At 56.2% G+C, this 19,159-nt stretch overlaps 2 protein-coding genes across 2 annotated transcripts in view; one reads left to right on the top strand and one right to left on the bottom strand.

Annotated features, from left to right (window-relative positions):
* The window catches only part of LOC138357549 (pregnancy zone protein-like), a 657,491-nt gene that overhangs the window by 160,324 nt on the left and 478,008 nt on the right, over nucleotides 1-19,159 (bottom strand). The gene's annotated exons all lie outside the window — the stretch shown is intronic.
* LOC138357612 (murinoglobulin-1-like) overlaps nucleotides 1-19,159 on the top strand; it is a 32,187-nt gene that overhangs the window by 1,402 nt on the left and 11,626 nt on the right. The window contains exons 2-4 of the mRNA XM_069314605.1: nucleotides 3,913-4,070; nucleotides 6,836-6,932; nucleotides 9,653-9,868. Of these exons, the coding sequence (XP_069170706.1) occupies nucleotides 3,913-4,070; nucleotides 6,836-6,932; nucleotides 9,653-9,868 (471 nt within the window). The remainder of the gene's footprint in view (nucleotides 1-3,912; nucleotides 4,071-6,835; nucleotides 6,933-9,652; nucleotides 9,869-19,159) is intronic.

Raw genomic sequence — 19,159 nt, forward strand, 5'->3', positions numbered from 1 at the left:
GGTACACCGTCCTGGGGGCTCTGGTACACCGTCCTGGGGGCTTTGGTACACTGTCCTGGGGGCTCTGGTACACCGTCCTGGGGGCTCTGGTGCACCGTCCTGGGGGCTCTGGTACACGGTCCTGGGGGCTCTGGTACACCGTCCTGGGGGCTCTGGTACACCGTCCTGGGGGCTCTAGTACACCGTCCTGGGGGCTCTGGTGCACCGTCCTGGGGGCTCTGGTACACCGCCCTGGGGGCTCTGGTACACCGTCCTGGGGGCTCTGGTGCACCGTCCTGGGGGCTCTGGTACACCGTCCTGGGGGCTCTGGTACACCGTCCTGGGGGCTCTGGTGAGGGGCTCTGGTACACCGTCCTGGGGACTCTGGTACACCGTCTTGGGGACTCTGGTACACCGTCCTGGGGGCTCTGGTACACCGTCCTGGGGGCTCTGGTACACCGTCCTGGGGTCTCTGGTACACCGCCCTGGGGGCTCTGGTCCACCGCCCTGGGGGCTCTGGTACACCGTCCTGGGGTCTCTGGTACACCGTCCTGGGGGCTCTGGTACACCGTCCTGGGGTCTCTGGTACACCGCCCTGGGGGCTCTGGTCCACCGCCCTGGGGGCTCTGGTACACCGTCCTGGGGGCTCTGGTACACCGTCTTGGGGGCTCTTTTACACCGTCCTGGGGGCTCTGGTACACTGTCCTGGGGGCTCTGGTACACCGTCCTGGGGGCTCTGGTACACCGTCCTGGGGGCTCTGGTACACCGTCCTGGGGGCTCTGGTACACCGTCCTGGGGGCTCTGGTACACCGTCCTGGGGGCTCTGGTACACCGTCCTGGGGGCTCTGGTACACCGTCCTGGGGGCTCTGGTACACCGTCCTGGGGGCTTTGGTACACTGTCCTGGGGGCTCTGGTACACCGTCCTGGGGGCTCTGGTGCACCGTCCTGGGGACTCTGGTACACCGTCCTGGGGGCTCTGGTACACCGTCCTGGGGGCTCTGGTACACCGTCCTGGGGGCTCTAGTACACCGTCCTGGGGGCTCTGGTGCACCGTCCTGGGGGCTCTGGTACACCGCCCTGGGGGCTCTGGTACACCGTCCGGGGGGCTCTGGTGCACCGTCCTGGGGGCTCTGGTACACCGTCCTGGGGGCTCTGGTACACCGTCCTGGGGGCTCTGGTGAGGGGCTCTGGTACACCGTCCTGGGGACTCTGGTACACCGTCTTGGGGACTCTGGTACACCGTCCTGGGGGCTCTGGTACACCGTCCTGGGGGCTCTGGTACACCGTCCTGGGGTCTCTGGTACACCGCCCTGGGGGCTCTGGTCCACCGCCCTGGGGGCTCTGGTACACCGTCCTGGGGTCTCTGGTACACCGTCCTGGGGGCTCTGGTACACCGTCCTGGGGTCTCTGGTACACCGCCCTGGGGGCTCTGGTCCACCGCCCTGGGGGCTCTGGTACACCGTCCTGGGGGCTCTGGTACACCGTCTTGGGGGCTCTTTTACACCGTCCTGGGGGCTCTGGTACACTGTCCTGGGGGCTCTGGTACACCGTCCTCGGGGCTCTGGTACACCGTCCTGGGGGCTCTGGTACACCGTCCTGGGGGCTCTGGTACACCGTCCTGGGGGCTCTGGTACACCGTCCTGGGGGTTCTGGTACACCGTCCTGGGGGCTCTGGTACACCGTCCTGGGGGCTCTGGTGCACCGTCCTGGGGGCTCTGGTACACCGTCCTGGGGGCTCTGGTACACCGCCCTGGGGGCTCTGGCACACCGTCCTGGGGGCTCTGGTGCACCGTCCTGGGGGCTCTGGTACACCGTCCTGGGGGCTCTGGTACACCGTCCTGGGGGCTCTGGTGAGGGGCTCTGGTACACCGTCCTGGGGACTCTGGTACACCGTCTTGGGGACTCTGGTACACCGTCCTGGGGGCTCTGGTACACCGTCCTGGGGGCTCTGGTACACCGTCCTGGGGTCTCTGGTACACCGCCCTGGGGGCTCTGGTCCACCGCCCTGGGGGCTCTGGTACACCGTCCTGGGGTCTCTGGTACACCGTCCTGGGGGCTCTGGTACACCGTCCTGGGGTCTCTGGTACACCGCCCTGGGGGCTCTGGTCCACCGCCCTGGGGGCTCTGGTACACCGTCCTGGGGGCTCTGGTACACCGTCTTGGGGGCTCTTTTACACCGTCCTGGGGGCTCTGGTACACTGTCCTGGGGGCTCTGGTACACCGTCCTGGGGGCTCTGGTACACCGTCCTGGGGGCTCTGGTACACCGTCCTGGGGGCTCTGGTACACCGTCCTGGGGGCTTTGGTACACCGTCCTGGGGGTTCTGGTACACCGTCCTGGGGGCTCTGGTACACCGTCCTGGGGGCTCTGGTACACCGCCCTGGGGGCTCTGGTACACCGTCCTGGGGGCTCTGGTACACCGTCCTGGGGGCTCTGGTACACCGTCCTGGGGGCTCTGGTGCACCGTCCTGGGGGCTCTGGTACACCGTCCTGGGGGCTCTGGTACACCGCCCTGGGGGCTCTGGTACACCGTCCTGGGGGCTCTGGTCTATCGTCCTGGGGGCGGGAGAGGGCTTCCTTCTGCTGCTGGCTGAACAACCTGTTGTTGTGGTGACTGTGTTTACCCTGGACAGAGACCTGCAGGAATAATATTGTCATCCACACTTCTGGGGACATAAACATACCATTCACTTGGAGGATGAACCAAGTAACTGCGGCTCTTGAAGGGTAACTTGCGTCTTTCCTGAAGAAACACGAGTAAACTAAGATGTTAGCTGAGGCCCAAGTGCAGAACAGCAGATATAGTATACGTGGACTTCTCTAAAGCTTTAGATAATTGACCACATGAAAGACTCTCTCCACGTAGGATATATGGTAAAACATTTGATTGGATAAAAAAAAATACAAGGAAGGCAAGAGGTTGTCTCAGGTGGATATAAATATAGTTTAGAATGCCAAGTGTAGCACCGCAAGGTTCCATCCTGGGACCAACTCTTCTTGTAATATATAACACGATATAGAAGAGAACATTAGAAACCAAATTTAAAGATGACATTAGAATCTGTGATAAAGTGGGAAGCAAAAAAAAGGTTAATTCCTTGCAAGGCGATTTAATATTACAAATTTAAGACGGTGCTTGCAGAGCATATCAATATACACTATAACTACCATATCAACAAGACGAACATGGTGGAGATTGATGAAGAGAAGCACCTAGGCCTTATGATCCACCAGTCACTGACAGTTGCTCAACAAGTAGACGCTGCGGTAAAAATGTCAACAAGACCTTGTGAATAGTCACACGAAACGTTAATTTGAAGGACAAGAAAGTGGTTGTTCAACTGAACAAGTCGTTCCAGGAACGGTTGAGGGCCAGAGTAGGACTAACAACACTACACACCGGACATGACTGGCCGGATCTCAGTGGAACTTTTAGAATACTAAACAATTTGTAGTATAATAATCCAGACCACATTATTAAAATGTGTAATATAACTCACAAAGTGCATCATCATGAGACCTAACAGTGTTCTCTGGAGGACACAAAACACGAGATGATTTTCATCTTAGATAAAAAGTCCATGATATCATCTACTTGTCGAAGTCGTAAATGCGGAGACATTAATTCAGTTGAAAAGAATCTGGGAATAATTCAGGAACCTTTGACAAGCCGCCTACTTCCTGGCCTCATCAAGACCACTAGAAACTTTGGACCTCGGGTAAATTCAGTACCAACTTATCGTGGTTTTGAGTTATTATGTCACATTTTGGTCACTAACAAACAACAAAAATATCTTGCTGTTGACTGATGATACTTAATAACTTGCTCCTCATCACTAGGAATTATTTATTGCTGATTCTTGAATAATGATAAAAAAATATGTTTAATGTGTCAAAATATTTGATGTAGCTAATACGACCATTTTTGTCAGGGATTGTACACGCTGTTCGTGAAGACGCCCCGGGGCCAACAGCAGAGTGTGACCTTCAAGGTGGAGGAGTTCGTGCTGCCTCGCTACGAGGTGGTGCTCAAGCCTCCCGCCTACATCCTGGGCACTGACGAAGCCTTCACCTTCACCGTGTGCGCCAAGTGAGCCCCCCCCCCCCGGGCCAACACCACCCACCCACTACTCTCACACTTGATAAACAACTCCATATAGTTTATGTTACATTTTGGGATCAAAGGTTTCCGAAAGTAGTCAATGTTATCTGAAGGTTAATGTGAAGAGTTTCAGAGCCCAGTAGTTGTGTAACTGCTGGAACATTAACGTAATTCACTGAACACTGAACTGTTTAAGTAAAACCACAAAAATATTATTAAAGTGGGGCACGTATTTCCTGACTATTTTATATTGTGCTAATCATTAAAACATTCATATGAGAGCTGCAGGTAACTCGCCTCAGATGTGAGTTATTCTCCAGAAGTTTGTAGCTCAGTCCTCATCTCTTCTTCCTCATCCCCTCTTCCTTATCTCCCCTTCCACATCTCTTCCTTCACACGTCTCCTCTTCCTCATCTCTTCTTCCTCATCTCCTTTTGATCATCTGTTCTTCCTCATCCCTTCTTCCTTATCTCCTCTTCCTCATCTCCCCTTCCTTCACACACACTTTACTCAAATTCGGTTTAAAATCCCTGAAATTGATTGTATATAATAACTTATAATTGTCTAGGGCCACGGGGGTATAGGGCTCTACCTACTCTAGGGTCACGGGGGTATAGGGCTCTACCTACTCTAGGGTCACGGGTGTATGGGGCTCTACCTACTCTAGGGCCACGGGGGTATAGGGCTCTACCTACTCTAGGGTCACGGGGGTATAGGGCTCTACCTACTCTAGGGTCACGGGTGTATAGGGCTCTACCTACTCTAGGGTCACGGGGGTATAGGGCTCTACCTACTCTAGGGTCACGGGTGTATAGGACTCTACCTACTCTAGGGTCACGGAAGTATAGGGCTCTACCTACTCTAGGGTCACGGGGGTATAGGGCTCTACCTACTCTAGGGCCACGGGGGGTAGAGCACATCACCGACTGCAGGATATATATTGCAGGGTATATATTGCAGGGTATATATTGCAGGGTATATATTGCAGGGTATATATTGCAGGGTATATATTGCAAGGTATATATTGCAAGGTATATATTGCAGGGTATATATTGCAGGATATATTGCAGGGTATATATTGCACGGTATATTATGCAGGGTATATATATTGCAGGATATATTGCAGGGTATATATTGCAGGGCATATATTGCAAGGTATATATTGCAGGGTATATATTGCAAGGTATATATTGCAGGGTATATATATTGCAGGATATATTGCAGGGTATATATTGCAGGGAATATTACAGGGGAATATTGCAGGGTATATATTGCAGGGTATATATTGCAGGGTATATATTGCAGGGGTATATATTGCAGGGGTATATATTGTAGGATATACATTGCAGGGGTATATATTGCAGGGGTATATATTGCAGGGTATATATTGCAGGGGTATATATTGCAGGGTATATATTGCAGGGTATATATATATATTGCAGGGTATATATTGCAGGGTATATATTGCAGGGGTATATATTGCAGGGTATATATTGCAGGGGTATATATTGCAGGGTATATATTGCAGGGTATATATTGCAGGAGTATATATTGCAGGGTATATATTGCAGGATATATATATATATATATTGCAGGGTATATATTACAGGGTATATATTGCAGGGGTATATATTGCAGGGTATATATATGTAGGGAATATATTACAGGTTATATATTACTGGGTATATATTGCAGGGTATATACTGCAGGGAATATATAAATGGTAGAAATATGTATAGTGCACTAATGGTGGTCACTGATTTCCGTTTACTGTTGTGTACGTGTCCGTGAGAGCCTCCTGGTGCGTGTCTGTTTACTGTTGGGCACGTGTCCGTGAGAGCCTCCTGGTGCGTGGCTGTTTACTGTTGTGCACGTGTCCGTGAGAGCCTCGTGGTGCGTGTCTCTTTACTGTTGTGCACGTGTCCGTGAGAGCCTCCTGGTGCGTGTCTGTTTACTGTTGTGCACGTGTCCGTGAGACCTTCTTTGTGCGTGACTGTTTACTGTTGTGCACGTGTCCGTGAGAGCCTCCTGGTGCGTGTCTGTTTACTGTTGGGCACGTGTCCGTGAGAGCCTCCTGGTGCGTGTCTGTTTACTGTTGGGCACGTGTCCGTGAGAGCCTCCTGGTGCGTGGCTGTTTACTGTTATGCACGTGTCCGTGAGAGCCTCCTGGTGCGTGTCTGTTTACTGTTGTGCACGTGTCCGTGAGACCTTCCTGGTGCGTGTCTGTTTACTGTTGTGCACGTGTCCGTAAAAGCCTCCTGGTGCGTGTCTGTTTACTGTCGTGTGCGTGTCCGTGAGAGCCTCCTGGTGCGTGGCTGTTTACTGTTGTGCACGTGTCCGTGAGAGCCTCCTGGTGCGTGTCTGTTTACTGTTGTGCACGTGTCCGTGAGAGCCTCCTGGTGCGTGTCTGTTTACTGTTGTGCACGTGTCCGTGAGAGCCTCCTAGTGCGTGTCTGTTTACTGTTGTGCACGTGTCCGTGAGAGCCTCCTGGTGGGTGTCTGTTTACTGTTGTGCACGTGTCCGTGAGAGCCTCCTGGTGCGTGTCTGTTTACTGTTGTGCACGTGTCCGTGAGAGCCTCCTGGTGCGTGTCTGTTTACTGTTGTGCACGTGTCCGTGAGAGCCTCCTAGTGCGTGGCTGTTTACTGTTGTGCACGTGTCCGTGAGAGCCTCCTGGTGCGTGTCTGTTTACTGTTGTGCACGTGTCCGTGAGAGCCTCCTGGTGCGTGTCTAACCTGTCATGGTTGTTTACAGCTACACCTTCGGACAACCGGTTAAGGGCAACCTGTCACTGACTCTGGACAACACCCAGAGAAGGAAGTGCAAGTTGGACGTCACCAACAACGTTACGGTGAGTACCTCAGTGTTACTGTGAGTACCTCAGTGTTACTGTGAGTACCTCAGTGTTACTGTGAGTACCTCAGTGTTACCGTAAGTACCTCAGTGTTACTGTGGTACCTCAGTGTTACCGTGAGTACCTCAGTGTTACGGTGAGTACCTCAGTGTTACTGTGAGTACCTCAGTGTTACTGTGAGTACCTCAGTGTTACTGTGAGTACCTCAGTGTTACTGTGAGTACCGCAGTGTTACTGTAAGTACCGCAGTGTTACTGTGAGTACCTCAGTGTTACTGTGAGTACCACAGTGTTACTGTGAGTACCTCAGTGTTACTGTGAGTACCTCAGTGTTACTGTGAGTACCTCAGTGTTACTGCGAGTACCTCTGTGTTACTGTGAGTACCGCAGTGTTACTGTGAGTACCTCAGTGTTACTGTGAGTACCTCAGTGTTACTGTGAGTACCTCAGTGTTACTGTGAGTACCTCAGTGTTACTGTGAGTACCGCAGTGTTACTGTGAGTACCTCAGTGTTACTGTGAGTACCACAGTGTTACTGTGAGTTCCTCAGTGTTACTGTGAGTACCTCAGTGTTACTGTGAGTACCTCAGTGTTACTGTGAGTACCGCAGTGTTACTGTGAGTACCTCAGTGTTAGTGTGAGTACCACAGTGTTACTGTGAGTAGCTCAGTGTTACTGTGAGTAGCTCAGTGTTACTGTGAGTACCTCAGTGTTACTGTGAGTACCTCTGTGTTACTGTGAGTACCGCAGTGTTACTGTGAGTATCTCAGTGTTACTTTGAGTACCTCAGTGTTACTGTGAGTACCTCAGTGTTACTGTGAGTACCTCAGTGTTACTGTGAGTACCTCAGTGTTATTGTGAGTACCTCAGTGTTACTGTGAGTACCTCAGTGTTACGGTGAGTAACTCAGTGTTACGGTGAGTACCACAGTGTTACTGTGAGTACCTCAGTGTTACTGTGAGTACCTCAGTGTTACTGTGAGTACCTCAGTGTTATGGTGAGTACCTCAGTGTTACGGTGAATACCTCAGTGTTACTGTGAGTACCTCAGTGTTACTGTGAGCACCTCAGTGTTACTGTGAGTACCTCAGTGTTACTGTGAGTACCTCAGTGTTACTGTGAGTACCTCATTGTTACTGTGAGTACCGCAGTGTTACTGTGAGTACCTCAGTGTTACTGTGAGTACCACAGTGTTACTGTGAGTACCTCAGTGTTACTGTGAGTACCTCAGTGTTACTGTGAGTACCTCAGTGTTACTGTGAGTACCTCTGTGTTACTGTGAGTACCGCAGTGTTACTGTGAGTACCTCAGTGTTACTTTGAGTACCTCAGTGTTACTGTGAGTACCTCAGTGTTACTGTGAGTACCTCAGTGCTACTGTGAGTACCGCAGAGTTACTGTGATTTCCACACAAGTATTGTTAATCCTGTGCAAATGCTGAAGATTTTACATAAACTAATGTGTTACATAAACTAATGGGTTAAGTAAACTAATGGGTTACATAAATTAATGGTTTATATAAACTATTGGGTTTATATAAACTAATGGCTTACATAGACTAATGGGCTATGTAAACTAATGGGTTACATAAGCTATTGGGTTACATATACTAATGGGCTATGTAAACTAATGGGTTACATAAATTAATGGTTTCCATAAACTAATGGGTTACATATACTAATGGGTTATGTATACTAATGGGTTTATGTAAACTAATGGGTTACATAAACTAATAGTTCATATAAACTAATTGGTTTATGTAAACGTATGTTTTACATAAACTAATGGTTCATGTAAACTAATGGGGTTATGTAAACTAATGGGTTACAGAAACTAATGGGTTCACATGAACTAATGGGTTGATATAAACTAATAGGGTTACATAAACTAATGGGTTGATATAAACTAATGGGGTTACATAAACTAATGGGTTTACATAAATTTTATGGGTTACATTAACTAATGGGTTCACATAAACTAATGGGTTTATGTAAACTAATAGGTTACATAAACTAATGGGTTTACATCAACTAATAGGTTACATAAACTAATGGGTTACAGAAACTAATGGGTTCACATAAACTAATGGGTTACATAAACTTATGGGTTTATATAATCTAATGGGTTACATAAACTAATGGGTTACATAAACTAATAGGTTACATAAACTAATGGGTTACGTAAACTAATGGGCTATATAAACTAATTGGTTTTGTAAAGTAATGGGTTACATAAACTAATGGGTTTCATAACCTAAAGGGTTACATAAACTAATGGGTTACGTAAACTAATGGGTTATATAAGCTAATGGGTTACATAAACTAATGGGTTACATAAACTAATGGGTTACATAAACTAATGGGTTACATAAACTAATGGGTTACATAAACTAATGGGTTACATATACTAATGCGTTTCATAAACTAATTGGTTACATAAACTAATGGGTTACGTAAACTAATGAGTTATATAAACTAATTGGTTATGTAAAGTAATGGGTTACATAAACTAATAGGTTACATAAACTAAAAAGTTACGTAAACTAATGTGTTACATAAGCTAATGGGTTACATAAACTAATGGGTTACATAAACTAATGGGTTACATAAACTAATGGGTTATGTAAACTAAAGGGTTACGTAAATTAATGGGGTATACTGTGATAAGTGGTGTATTCCTCCAGACACCGACACAATATACAAGAAAGGTTCTCACTGCAGATCTCCGGGTGTAAGGAGGTGGAGGTGCAGGCATCGGAGCTGAGGATCATTGACTGCGACGTGTACAGTCTCAAGGCCTCGGCCATCGTCACTGAGGAAGGTACTGGAGTGGAAATTAAAAAGGACGCCTCAGTCTCCATCACCCGAAACGCCGTGACCTTCAAAACTATCTACGAAGACGCTTACATGAAGCCGAACCTTCCTTACTCCCTCAAGGTTGGTAATTATAATTGTAAAAATGTGTTAGAACAAATTTATGTTCATGTTTTATTATTCACTAAATATTGTCGATTTGGCTTGCTGTGCAACACATTTTATAGTTCATTGATTTCCATCTTCTGGGCGTTCAACACCGCCTATTGTTGCTACTGGTGGATGGACACGACAAGACTGTTGCTACTGGGGGATGGACACGACAAGACTGTTGCTACTGGGAGATGGACACGACAAGACTGATGCTATTGGGAGATGGACATGACAAGACTGTTGCTACTGGGAGATGGACACGACTAGACTGTTGGACGTGTCACCTGTGTGTGTAAATGTGATCACACACGTGTATAACAAAAAAATTCGTTTACGTCATTATTTACAGTTTTTAACCCAAAACTATTATAACCCTAAACTATTAACTCCGCCAGCAAGAATAATAGACTGACACGTTCATACTAACCAGTTAATGAAATGACTGAGCAATAGATAAATAATAGCTGTTAATATTACTGTACATCAACTTAAACACAATAAATATAGATAATTAAATAATTCAGTTATCAAGTACCAAAAGAATATTAAGAAATGTTGACACAGGGATAACATTGGGATGACGAATATCAGTACGTAGTGTGAACATAGACACGACATACAGTATCACTTAATCCAGAACGACAACGTTTTAGATCAGTTTGACAGCACGTCAGTCCGGCGCTGGGTGGTGTGGCGAGCAGGACGCTTCTCTTTGCCTATCCAGTTGTTACTTGGCCGGTGTGGGGTTTGTTGACAACCCGGCATGATGTGCGGGCCTTGGTGTGGCTGCTGGCGTGACTTGAAAGTGGCCGTGTCGGCCTGCAGTATGGGGAAGCCTGTGCCACCTGTCGTCAGGCCTGGAATTTTCCAGTAATACTTCCTACCAAGCAGTAGAAGTGGTGATTTTGGACATGTTACGTGTTTCTTTGGAGGCTGTGTGTGGTGTGTAGCTGCTTGCTGGGGGACGTGCGATTGTGAAGTTTGGCTCCTCAGTGGTTTACCGTGATCTCGTCACGTGCTATGATGGGGGCACTTTCCCTCTTCTTGATAATGGTGGATCAGTGACTTTCTCTGGTCGCTGTCCTATGACGATGTATGTGGCAGTGCATGGGGCACCCTTCGAGTTCCTTGAGGACCTTCTACGTCGGTACTTTGCCCGTTTTTGGTGGGTTCTTCATGTGCGGATGAACGCCGTCCCCACCGGGAGGTAGAATCGGGTCCCGTGTGGACCCACACTCTCACCATGCGCCTTAGGGATCATATACTGTCCTCCATCATGCTGTTGCGCTTCCCTCTTTGTTTGTTTCATATGGGCCAGCTCCAGATGTGTTTCAAGTGTGACCTACAGGGCCACCAGGCTGCAGGGTGTGAGGTCCACCGGGGTCACCCCTATTAACCTCTTCTGGGAGGAGGATTCTCCCCCGTTGTCGACCTCGGACCCGTCAATGGGTGCTGGGATTTGTGTGTTGATTCCCTACTGTCTGCTGCCCCGGTGTCGGATCCTGCGGCTCGTTTTGGTGCAGATGTAGGTGTTGACGTGGAGGTTAGTGTGGCCCCGCCACGACCATCCCTGCCCCAGCTGCCTCACCCCGCCCCCTCTCAGCCGCATCTGCCTACTATGTTCCAGGATACGGTGTCTCCTGTCGCTCTGGCTGTCCGCGAGGGGCTGTCTCCTGCAGTGTGTGGTCCGGTGGCCCCGGTTGTTAAAGCTGTGGTTCTCGGGGGTCGTTCTTTACAAGCACACCTGCCGGAGAGTTCTGTTGTGGTGCAGGAAGATGGGAGTGATAACTCGAACGACCGGCGGCCTGTCTCGATATGATCGAAGCGGGTTCAGAGTGTGTCTCCCCATCGTGGTGAGCCTTGGGAGGAGGTGGAGAAGTATGGTGCTCCGGCGTCCCCCGCCGTCGGTGACGGGGCTGTGAGGGGCTCCGAGTTGCTTCCTGTGCCCCCACCTCCTGTGTCTATTGCTATTGGATCCCCGCAGTGCGAAGTTTTCCCTGATGATCAGGATCTTGTCATGGTGCTGAGAAGGGATGTGCGCCAGGGGTCCTCGGCTCCTGTGCCCGGTGGCGGGGACGATGCCGTGCCTGCGTCCCCTGCGGTTCCCCCCGGTCAGGGGCGGGAGCCTTGTCCCGGCTGCCGGGTACGTGATCCATGAGGGACAGGTGTTGCGACTTTCTCGGGATGTCTGGTGCCTTCTTTTGATAATTACTTACTTACTTCGGGTTCAATTCATAGTGAACATAACACAACACTCCCTAGGAACTTGCTAGTTGACAATACAAAAATCCTGGAGTCGACCACTGACCTAAGACGACTACAAATCCTGGCAGCTATACTAAAATGAGAGAAAAAATCACTTATAAATATATTGAATAACTACTTCGCTTCCCTGGCAACACTTAGATGCAGAACTCACCTACATCACGGGGTAACTACCACATCTCTACCGGATTCTCACCGCCCACAGAGAGTACTAGTCCTATGCAACGCCTTACCCAATATATGATTGCCCCATTTCCCTTACTCTTACCTTATTTCCCTATTCCTTACCCTACGTTTCATTGCCCCCATACACCTCTGACGCCACTGTTGCAGGCGGGAACAGTGGCGTCGAAGGAGATTACCTAAGGCTTCAATTCATCCCCTTACACATGTGTATTTAATCCGAAATTGCTCCTTGTTTATTAATTCCTTAAGATTGCTCTCCTTGGCACTGACGAAGAGAAAATAAGTTAGAAGCATAAAAAAACTAGCACTTTAAGATTAACAACGCCAGCATTGCGGTCATATTTAACCAAATATGCTTAAAGTAACGCCTGCTGCCCAAATATACAAACATTATCACATATTTGTGTACAATTATATGTGATCTTTAACCAGAGTCTTCCTCTTACTAACATAGCTGATAAGAAACAGCTGAGGTAAGGTCCCAGCAAACAATTTTAGGTTGCCACAACATATCTGGAAAGTATTTGAAAGGATTGGAAACGTTTGTTTTATCGTATCAGATACGGATTAGTGTGTGGACTTAAATAGGTTTCCAAAACTTATAACCAAAACCTACGTATCTAACACTAATTTGAGATGTTGTGGCAACTTTACAATCCTAACACGAGTCATTCATAATCCATTCATATACCAATATGAATCTCTTGTGAAAGGTTTGAGCCTATAATCTGAACCCTTTTCACCTCTTTGTGTTTAAAGTTAAATTTCTTGAAATTAAATTATATTATTTTATATTATATTATTTTTATTAAATTTTATTTTATATTATATTATTATTTTCAATTTAAATATTAAAACCAATTTAAGGGTAAAAAAAATTTAATAATTTATATTTCTTTTATTATTTACTAACAATTATAATTATTTACTAACGGAGAGAAGGGAGGCTGTACGGTGGACAGTGGCGGCTGTGGCGGACAGTGGCGGCGGTGGCGGATAGTAGCGGCGGGCGGACAGTGGCGGCGGGCGGACAGTAGTGGCGGGCGGACAGTGGCGGCTGTGGCGGCGGTGGTTGACAGTGGCGGCGGTGGCGGATAGTGGCGGCGGGCGGACAGTGGCGGCTGTGGCGGCGGTGGTGGCGGTGGTGAACAGTGGCGGCGGGCGGACAGTGGCGGCGGTGGTGGACAGTGGCGGCGGGCGGACAGTGGCGGCTGTGGCGGCGGTGGACAGTGGCGCGGGCGGACAGTGGTGGCGGGCGGACAGTGGCGGCGGTGGCGGACAGTGGCGGCGGTGGCGGATAGTGGCGGCGGGCGGACAGTGGTGGCGGGCGGATAGTGGCGGTGGTGGCGGATAGTGGCGGCGGGCGGACAGTGGCGGCTGTGGTGGTGGTGGACAGTGGCGGCGGGCGGACAGTGGCGGCGGTGCTGGACAGTGGCGTGGGCGGACAGTGGCGGCGGTGGTGGACAGTGGCGGCGGGCGGACAGTGGTGGCGGTGGCGGATAGTGGCGGCGGGCGGACAGTGGCGGCTGTGGCGGACAGTGGCGGCAGTGGTGGACAGTGGCGGCATGCGGACAGTGGCGGCATGCGGACAGTGGCGGCTGTGGCGGACAGTGGCGGCGGTGGCGGACAGTGGCGGCATGCGGACAGTGGCGGCATGCGGACAGTGGCGGCGGGCGGACAGTGGCGGCGGCGGGCGGACAGTGGTGGCGGTGGCGGACAGTGGTGGCGGTGGCGGACAGTGGTGGCGGTGGCGGACAGTGGTGGCGGTGGCGGACAGTGGTGGCGGTGGCGGACAGTGGCAGCTGTGGCGGACAGTGGCGGCGGTGGTGGACAGTGGCGGCGGTGGTGGACAGTAGCGGCATGAGGACAGTGGCGGCATGCGGACAGTGGCGGCGGTGGTGGACAGTGGCGGCATGCGGACAGTGGCGGCATGCGGACAGTGGCGGCTGTGGCGGACAGTGGCGGTGGTGGCGGACAGTGGTGGCATGCGGACAGTGGCTGCATGCGGACAGTGGCGGCGGGCGGACAGTGGCGGCGGCGGGCGGACAGTGGTTGCGGTGGCGGACAGTGGTGGCGGTGGCGGACAGTGGTGGCGGTGGCGGACAGTGGCGGCGGTGGCGGACAGTGGCGGCGGGCGGACAGTGGCGGCGGTGGCGGATAGTGGTGGCGGTGGCGAACAGTGGCGGCGGTGGCGGACAGTCGCGGCGGTGGCGGACAGTGGCGGCGGGCGGACAGTGGCGGCGGTGGCGGATAGTGGCGGCGGATAGTGGCGGCGGGCGGACAGTGGCGGCTGTGGCGGACATTGGCGGCGGTGGCGGACAGTGGCGGCGGGCGGACAATGGCGGCTGTGGCGGACAGTGGCGACGGTGGTGGACAGTGGCAGCATGCGGACAGTGGCGGCGGGCGGACAGTGGCGGCGGCGGGCGGACAGTGGTGGCGGTGGCGGACAGTGGTGGCGGTGGCGGACAGTGGTGGCGGTGGTGGACAGTGGCGGCGGTGGCGGACAGTGGCGGCGGTGGTGGACAGTGGCGGCGGTGGCGGACAGTGGTGGCGGTGGTGGACAGTGGTGGCGGTGGCGGACAGTGCTGGCGGTGGCGGATAGTGGCGGCGGGCGGACAGTGGCGGCGGTGGTGGACAGTGGCGTGGGCGGACAGTGGCGGCGGTGGTGGACAGTGGCGGCCGGCGGACAGTGGTGGCGGTGGCGGATAGTGGCGGCGGGCGGACAGTGTCGGCTGTGGCGGACAGTGGCGGCGGTGGTGGACAGTGGCGGCATGCGGACAGTGGCGGCATGCGGACAGTGGCGGCATGCGGACAGTGGCGGCGGTGGTGGACAGTGGCGGCATGCGGACAGTGGCGGCATGCGGACAGTGGCGGCTGTGGCGGACAGTGGCGGTGGTGGCGGACAGTGGCGGCATGCGGACAGTGGCGGCATGCGGACAGTGGCGGCGGGCGGACAGTGGCGGCGGCGGGCGGACAGTGGTTGCGGTGGCGGACAGTGGTGGTGGTGGCGGACAGTGGTGGCGGTGGCGGACAGTGGTGGCGGTGGCGGACAGTGGCGGCGGTGGCGGACAGTGGCGGCGGGCGGACAGTGGCGGCGGTGGCGGATAGTGGTGGCGGTGGCGAACAGTGACGGCGGTGGCGGACAGTGGCGGCGGTGGCGGACAGTGGCGGCGGGCGGACAGTGGCGGCGGTGGCGGATAGTGGCGGCGGTGGCGGATAGTGGCGGCGGGCGGACAATGGCGGCTGTGGCGGACATTGGCGGCGGTGGCGGACAGTGGCGGCGGGCGGACAGTGGCGGCTGTGGCGGACAGTGGCGGCGGTGGTGGACAGTGGTGGCATGCGGACAGTGGCGGCGGGCGGACAGTGGCGGCGGCGGCCGGACAGTGGTGACGGTGGTGGACAGTGGTGGCGGTGGCGGAGAGTGGCGGCGGGCGGACAGTGGCGGCTGTGGCGGACAGTGGCGGCTGTGGCGGACAGTGGCGGCGGGCGGACAGTGGTGGCGGCGGGCGGACAGTGGTGGCGGTGGCAGACAGTGGTGGCGGTGGCGGACAGTGGTGGTGGTGGCGGACAGTGGTGGCGGTGGCGGACAGTGGTGGCGGTGGCGGACAGTGGTGGCGGGCGGACAGACGCGGCGGTGGCGGACAGTGGCGGCGGTGGCGGGCGGTAGTGGCGGGCGGTAGTGGTGGGCGGTGGCGGGCGGCGGCGGCTGTGATGGGTGGTGGCGATCGGCGGTGGTGGGTGCTGGTGACGGCTGGCGGTGGCGGCTTGCGGTGGCGACTGTGGCAACGGGCGGTGACGGCTGATAGCGGGCGGTGGTGGTGGCTGGTGGCAGGTGGTGGCGGTGGTGGCGGCTGGTGGCGGGCGGTGGCAGCTGGTGGCGGTGGTGGCGGCTAGTGGTGACGGCGGGTGGCAGTGGCAGCTGATGGCGGCTGGTGGTGGCGGTGATGGCGGCTGGTGGTGGTGGGTGGCGGTGATGGCGGCTGGTGGCGGGCGGTGGCGGCTGGTGGCGGTGGCAGCTGATGGTGCCTGGTGGTGGTGGGTGGCGGCTGGTGGTGGCGGTGGTGGGTGGTGGCGGCTGGTGGTGGGTGGTGGCGGTGGTGGGTGGCGGCTGGTGGTGGTGGGACAGTGGCGGCTGTGGTGGTGGTGGACAGTGGCGGCGGGCGGACAGTGGCGGCGGTGGTGGACAGTGGCGTGGGCGGACAGTGGCGGCGGTGGTGGACAGTGGCGGCGGGCGGACAGTGGTGGCGGATAGTGGCGGCGGGCGGACAGTGGCGGCTGTGGCGGACAGTGGCGGCAGTGGTGGACAGTGGCGGCATGCGGACAGTGGCGGCATGCGGACAGTGGCGGCTGTGGCGGACAGTGGCGGCGGTGGCGGACAGTGGCGGCATGCAGACAGTGGCGGCATGCGGACAGTGGCGGCGGGCGGACAGTGGCGGCGGCGGGCGGACAGTGGTGGCGGTGGCGGACAGTGGTGGCGGTGGCGGACAGTGGTGGCGGTGGCGGACAGTGGTGGCGGTGGCGGACAGTGGTGGCGGTGGCGGACAGTGGCAGCTGTGGCGGACAGTGGCGGCGGTGGTGGACAGTGGCGGCGGTGGTGGACAGTGGCGGCATGCGGACAGTGGCGGCATGCGGACAGTGGCGGCGGTGGTGGACAGTGGCGGCATGCGGACAGTGGCGGCATGCGGACAGTGGCGGCTGTGGCGGACAGTGGCGGTGGTGGCGGACAGTGGTGGCATGCGGACAGTGGCGGCATGCGGACAGTGGCGGCGGGCGGACAGTGGTGGCGGCGGGCGGACAGTAGTTGCGGTGGCGGACAGTGGTGGCGGTGGCGGACAGTGGTGGCGGTGGCGGACAGTGGTGGCGGTGGCGGACAGTGGCGGCGGTGGCGGACAGTGGCGGGGGGCGGACAGTGGCGGCGGTGGCGGATAGTGGCGGCGGGCGGACAGTGGCGGCTGTGGCGGACAGTGGCGGCGGGCGGACAGTGGCGGCTGTGGCGGACAGTGGCGGCGGTGGTGGACAGTGGCAGCATGCGGACAGTGGCGGCGGGCGGACAGTGGCGGCGGCGGGCGGACAGTGGTGGCGGTGGCGGACAGTGGTGGCGGTGGCGGACAGTGGTGGCGGTGGTGGACAGTGGCGGCGGTGGCGGACAGTGGCGGCGGTGGTGGACAGTGGTGGCGGTGGTGGACAGTGGTGGCGGTGGCGGACAGTGGTGGCGGTGGCGGACAGTGGTGGCTGTGGTGGACAGTGGTGGCGGTGGCGGACAGTGCTGGCGGTGGCGGATAGTGGCGGCGGGCGGACAGTGGCGGCGGTGGTGGACAGTGGCGTGGGCGGACAGTGGCGGCGGTGGTGGACAGTGGCGGCGGGCGGACAGTGGTGGCGGTGGCGGATAGTGGCGGCGGGCGGACAGTGGCGGCTGTGGCGGACAGTGGCGGCGGTGGTGGACAGTGGCGGCATGCGGACAGTGGCGGCGGTGGTGGACAGTGGCGGCATGCGGACAGTGGCGGCATGCGGACAGTGGCGGCTGTGGCGGACAGTGGCGGTGGTGGCGGACAGTGGCGGCATGCGGACAGTGGCGGCATGCGGACAGTGGCGGCGGGCGGACAGTGGCGGCGGCGGGCGGACAGTGGTTGCGGTGGCGGACAGTGGTGGTGGTGGCGGACAGTGGTGGCGGTGGCGGACAGTGGTGGCGGTGGCGGACAGTGGCGGCGGTGGCGGACAGTGGCGGCGGGCGGACAGTGGCGGCGGTGGCGGATAGTGGTGGCGGTGGCGAACAGTGGCGGCGGTGGCGGACAGTGGCGGCGGTGGCGGACAGTGGCGGCGGGCGGACAGTGGCGGCGGTGGCGGATAGTGGCGGCGGTGGCGGATAGTGGCGGCGGGCGGACAGTGGCGGCTGTGGCGGACATTGGCGGCGGTGGCGGACAGTGGCGGCGGGCGGACAGTGGCGGCTGTGGCGGACAGTGGCGGCGGTGGTGGACAGTGGTGGCATGCGGACAGTGGCGGCGGGCGGACAGTGGCGGCGGCGGGCGGACAGTGGTGACGGTGGTGGACAGTGGTGGCGGTGGCGGACAGTGGTGGCGGTGATGGACAGTGGCGGCGGTGGCGGAGAGTGGCGGCGGGCGGACAGTGGCGGCTGTGGCGGACAGTGGCGGCTGTGGCGGACAGTGGCGGCGGGCGGACAGTGGTGGCGGCGGGCGGACAGTGGTGGCGGTGGCAGACAGTGGTGGCGGTGGCGGACAGTGGTGGTGGTGGCGGACAGTGGTGGCATGCGGACAGTGGCGGCATGCGGACAGTGGCGGCTGTGGCGGACAGTGGCGGTGGTGGCGGACATTGGTGGCATGCGGACAGTGGCGGCATGCGGACAGTGGCGGCGGGCGGACAGTGGTAGCGGCGGGCGGACAGTGGTTGCGGTGGCGGACAGTGGTGGCGGTGGCGGACAGTGGTGGCGGTGGCGGACAGTGGTGGCGGTGGCGGACAGTGGCGGCGGTGGCGGACAGTGGCGGGGGGCGGACAGTGGCGGCGGTGGCGGATAGTGGCGGCGGGCGGACAGTGGCGGCTGTGGCGGACATTGGCGGCGGTGGCGGACAGTGGCGGCGGGCGGACAGTGGCGGCTGTGGCGGACAGTGGCGGCGGTGGTGGACAGTGGCAGCATGCGGACAGTGGCGGCGGGCGGACAGTGGCGGCGGCGGGCGGACAGTGGTGGCGGTGGCGGACAGTGGTGGCGGTGGCGGACAGTGGTGGCGGTGGTGGACAGTGGCGGCGGTGGCGGCGGTGGTGGACAGTGGTGGCGGTGGTGGACAGTGGTGGCGGTGG

The sequence above is a fragment of the Procambarus clarkii genome, chromosome 79 (assembly GCF_040958095.1).
Source record: "Procambarus clarkii isolate CNS0578487 chromosome 79, FALCON_Pclarkii_2.0, whole genome shotgun sequence".
NCBI classification, from domain to species: Eukaryota; Metazoa; Arthropoda; class Malacostraca; order Decapoda; family Cambaridae; genus Procambarus; species Procambarus clarkii.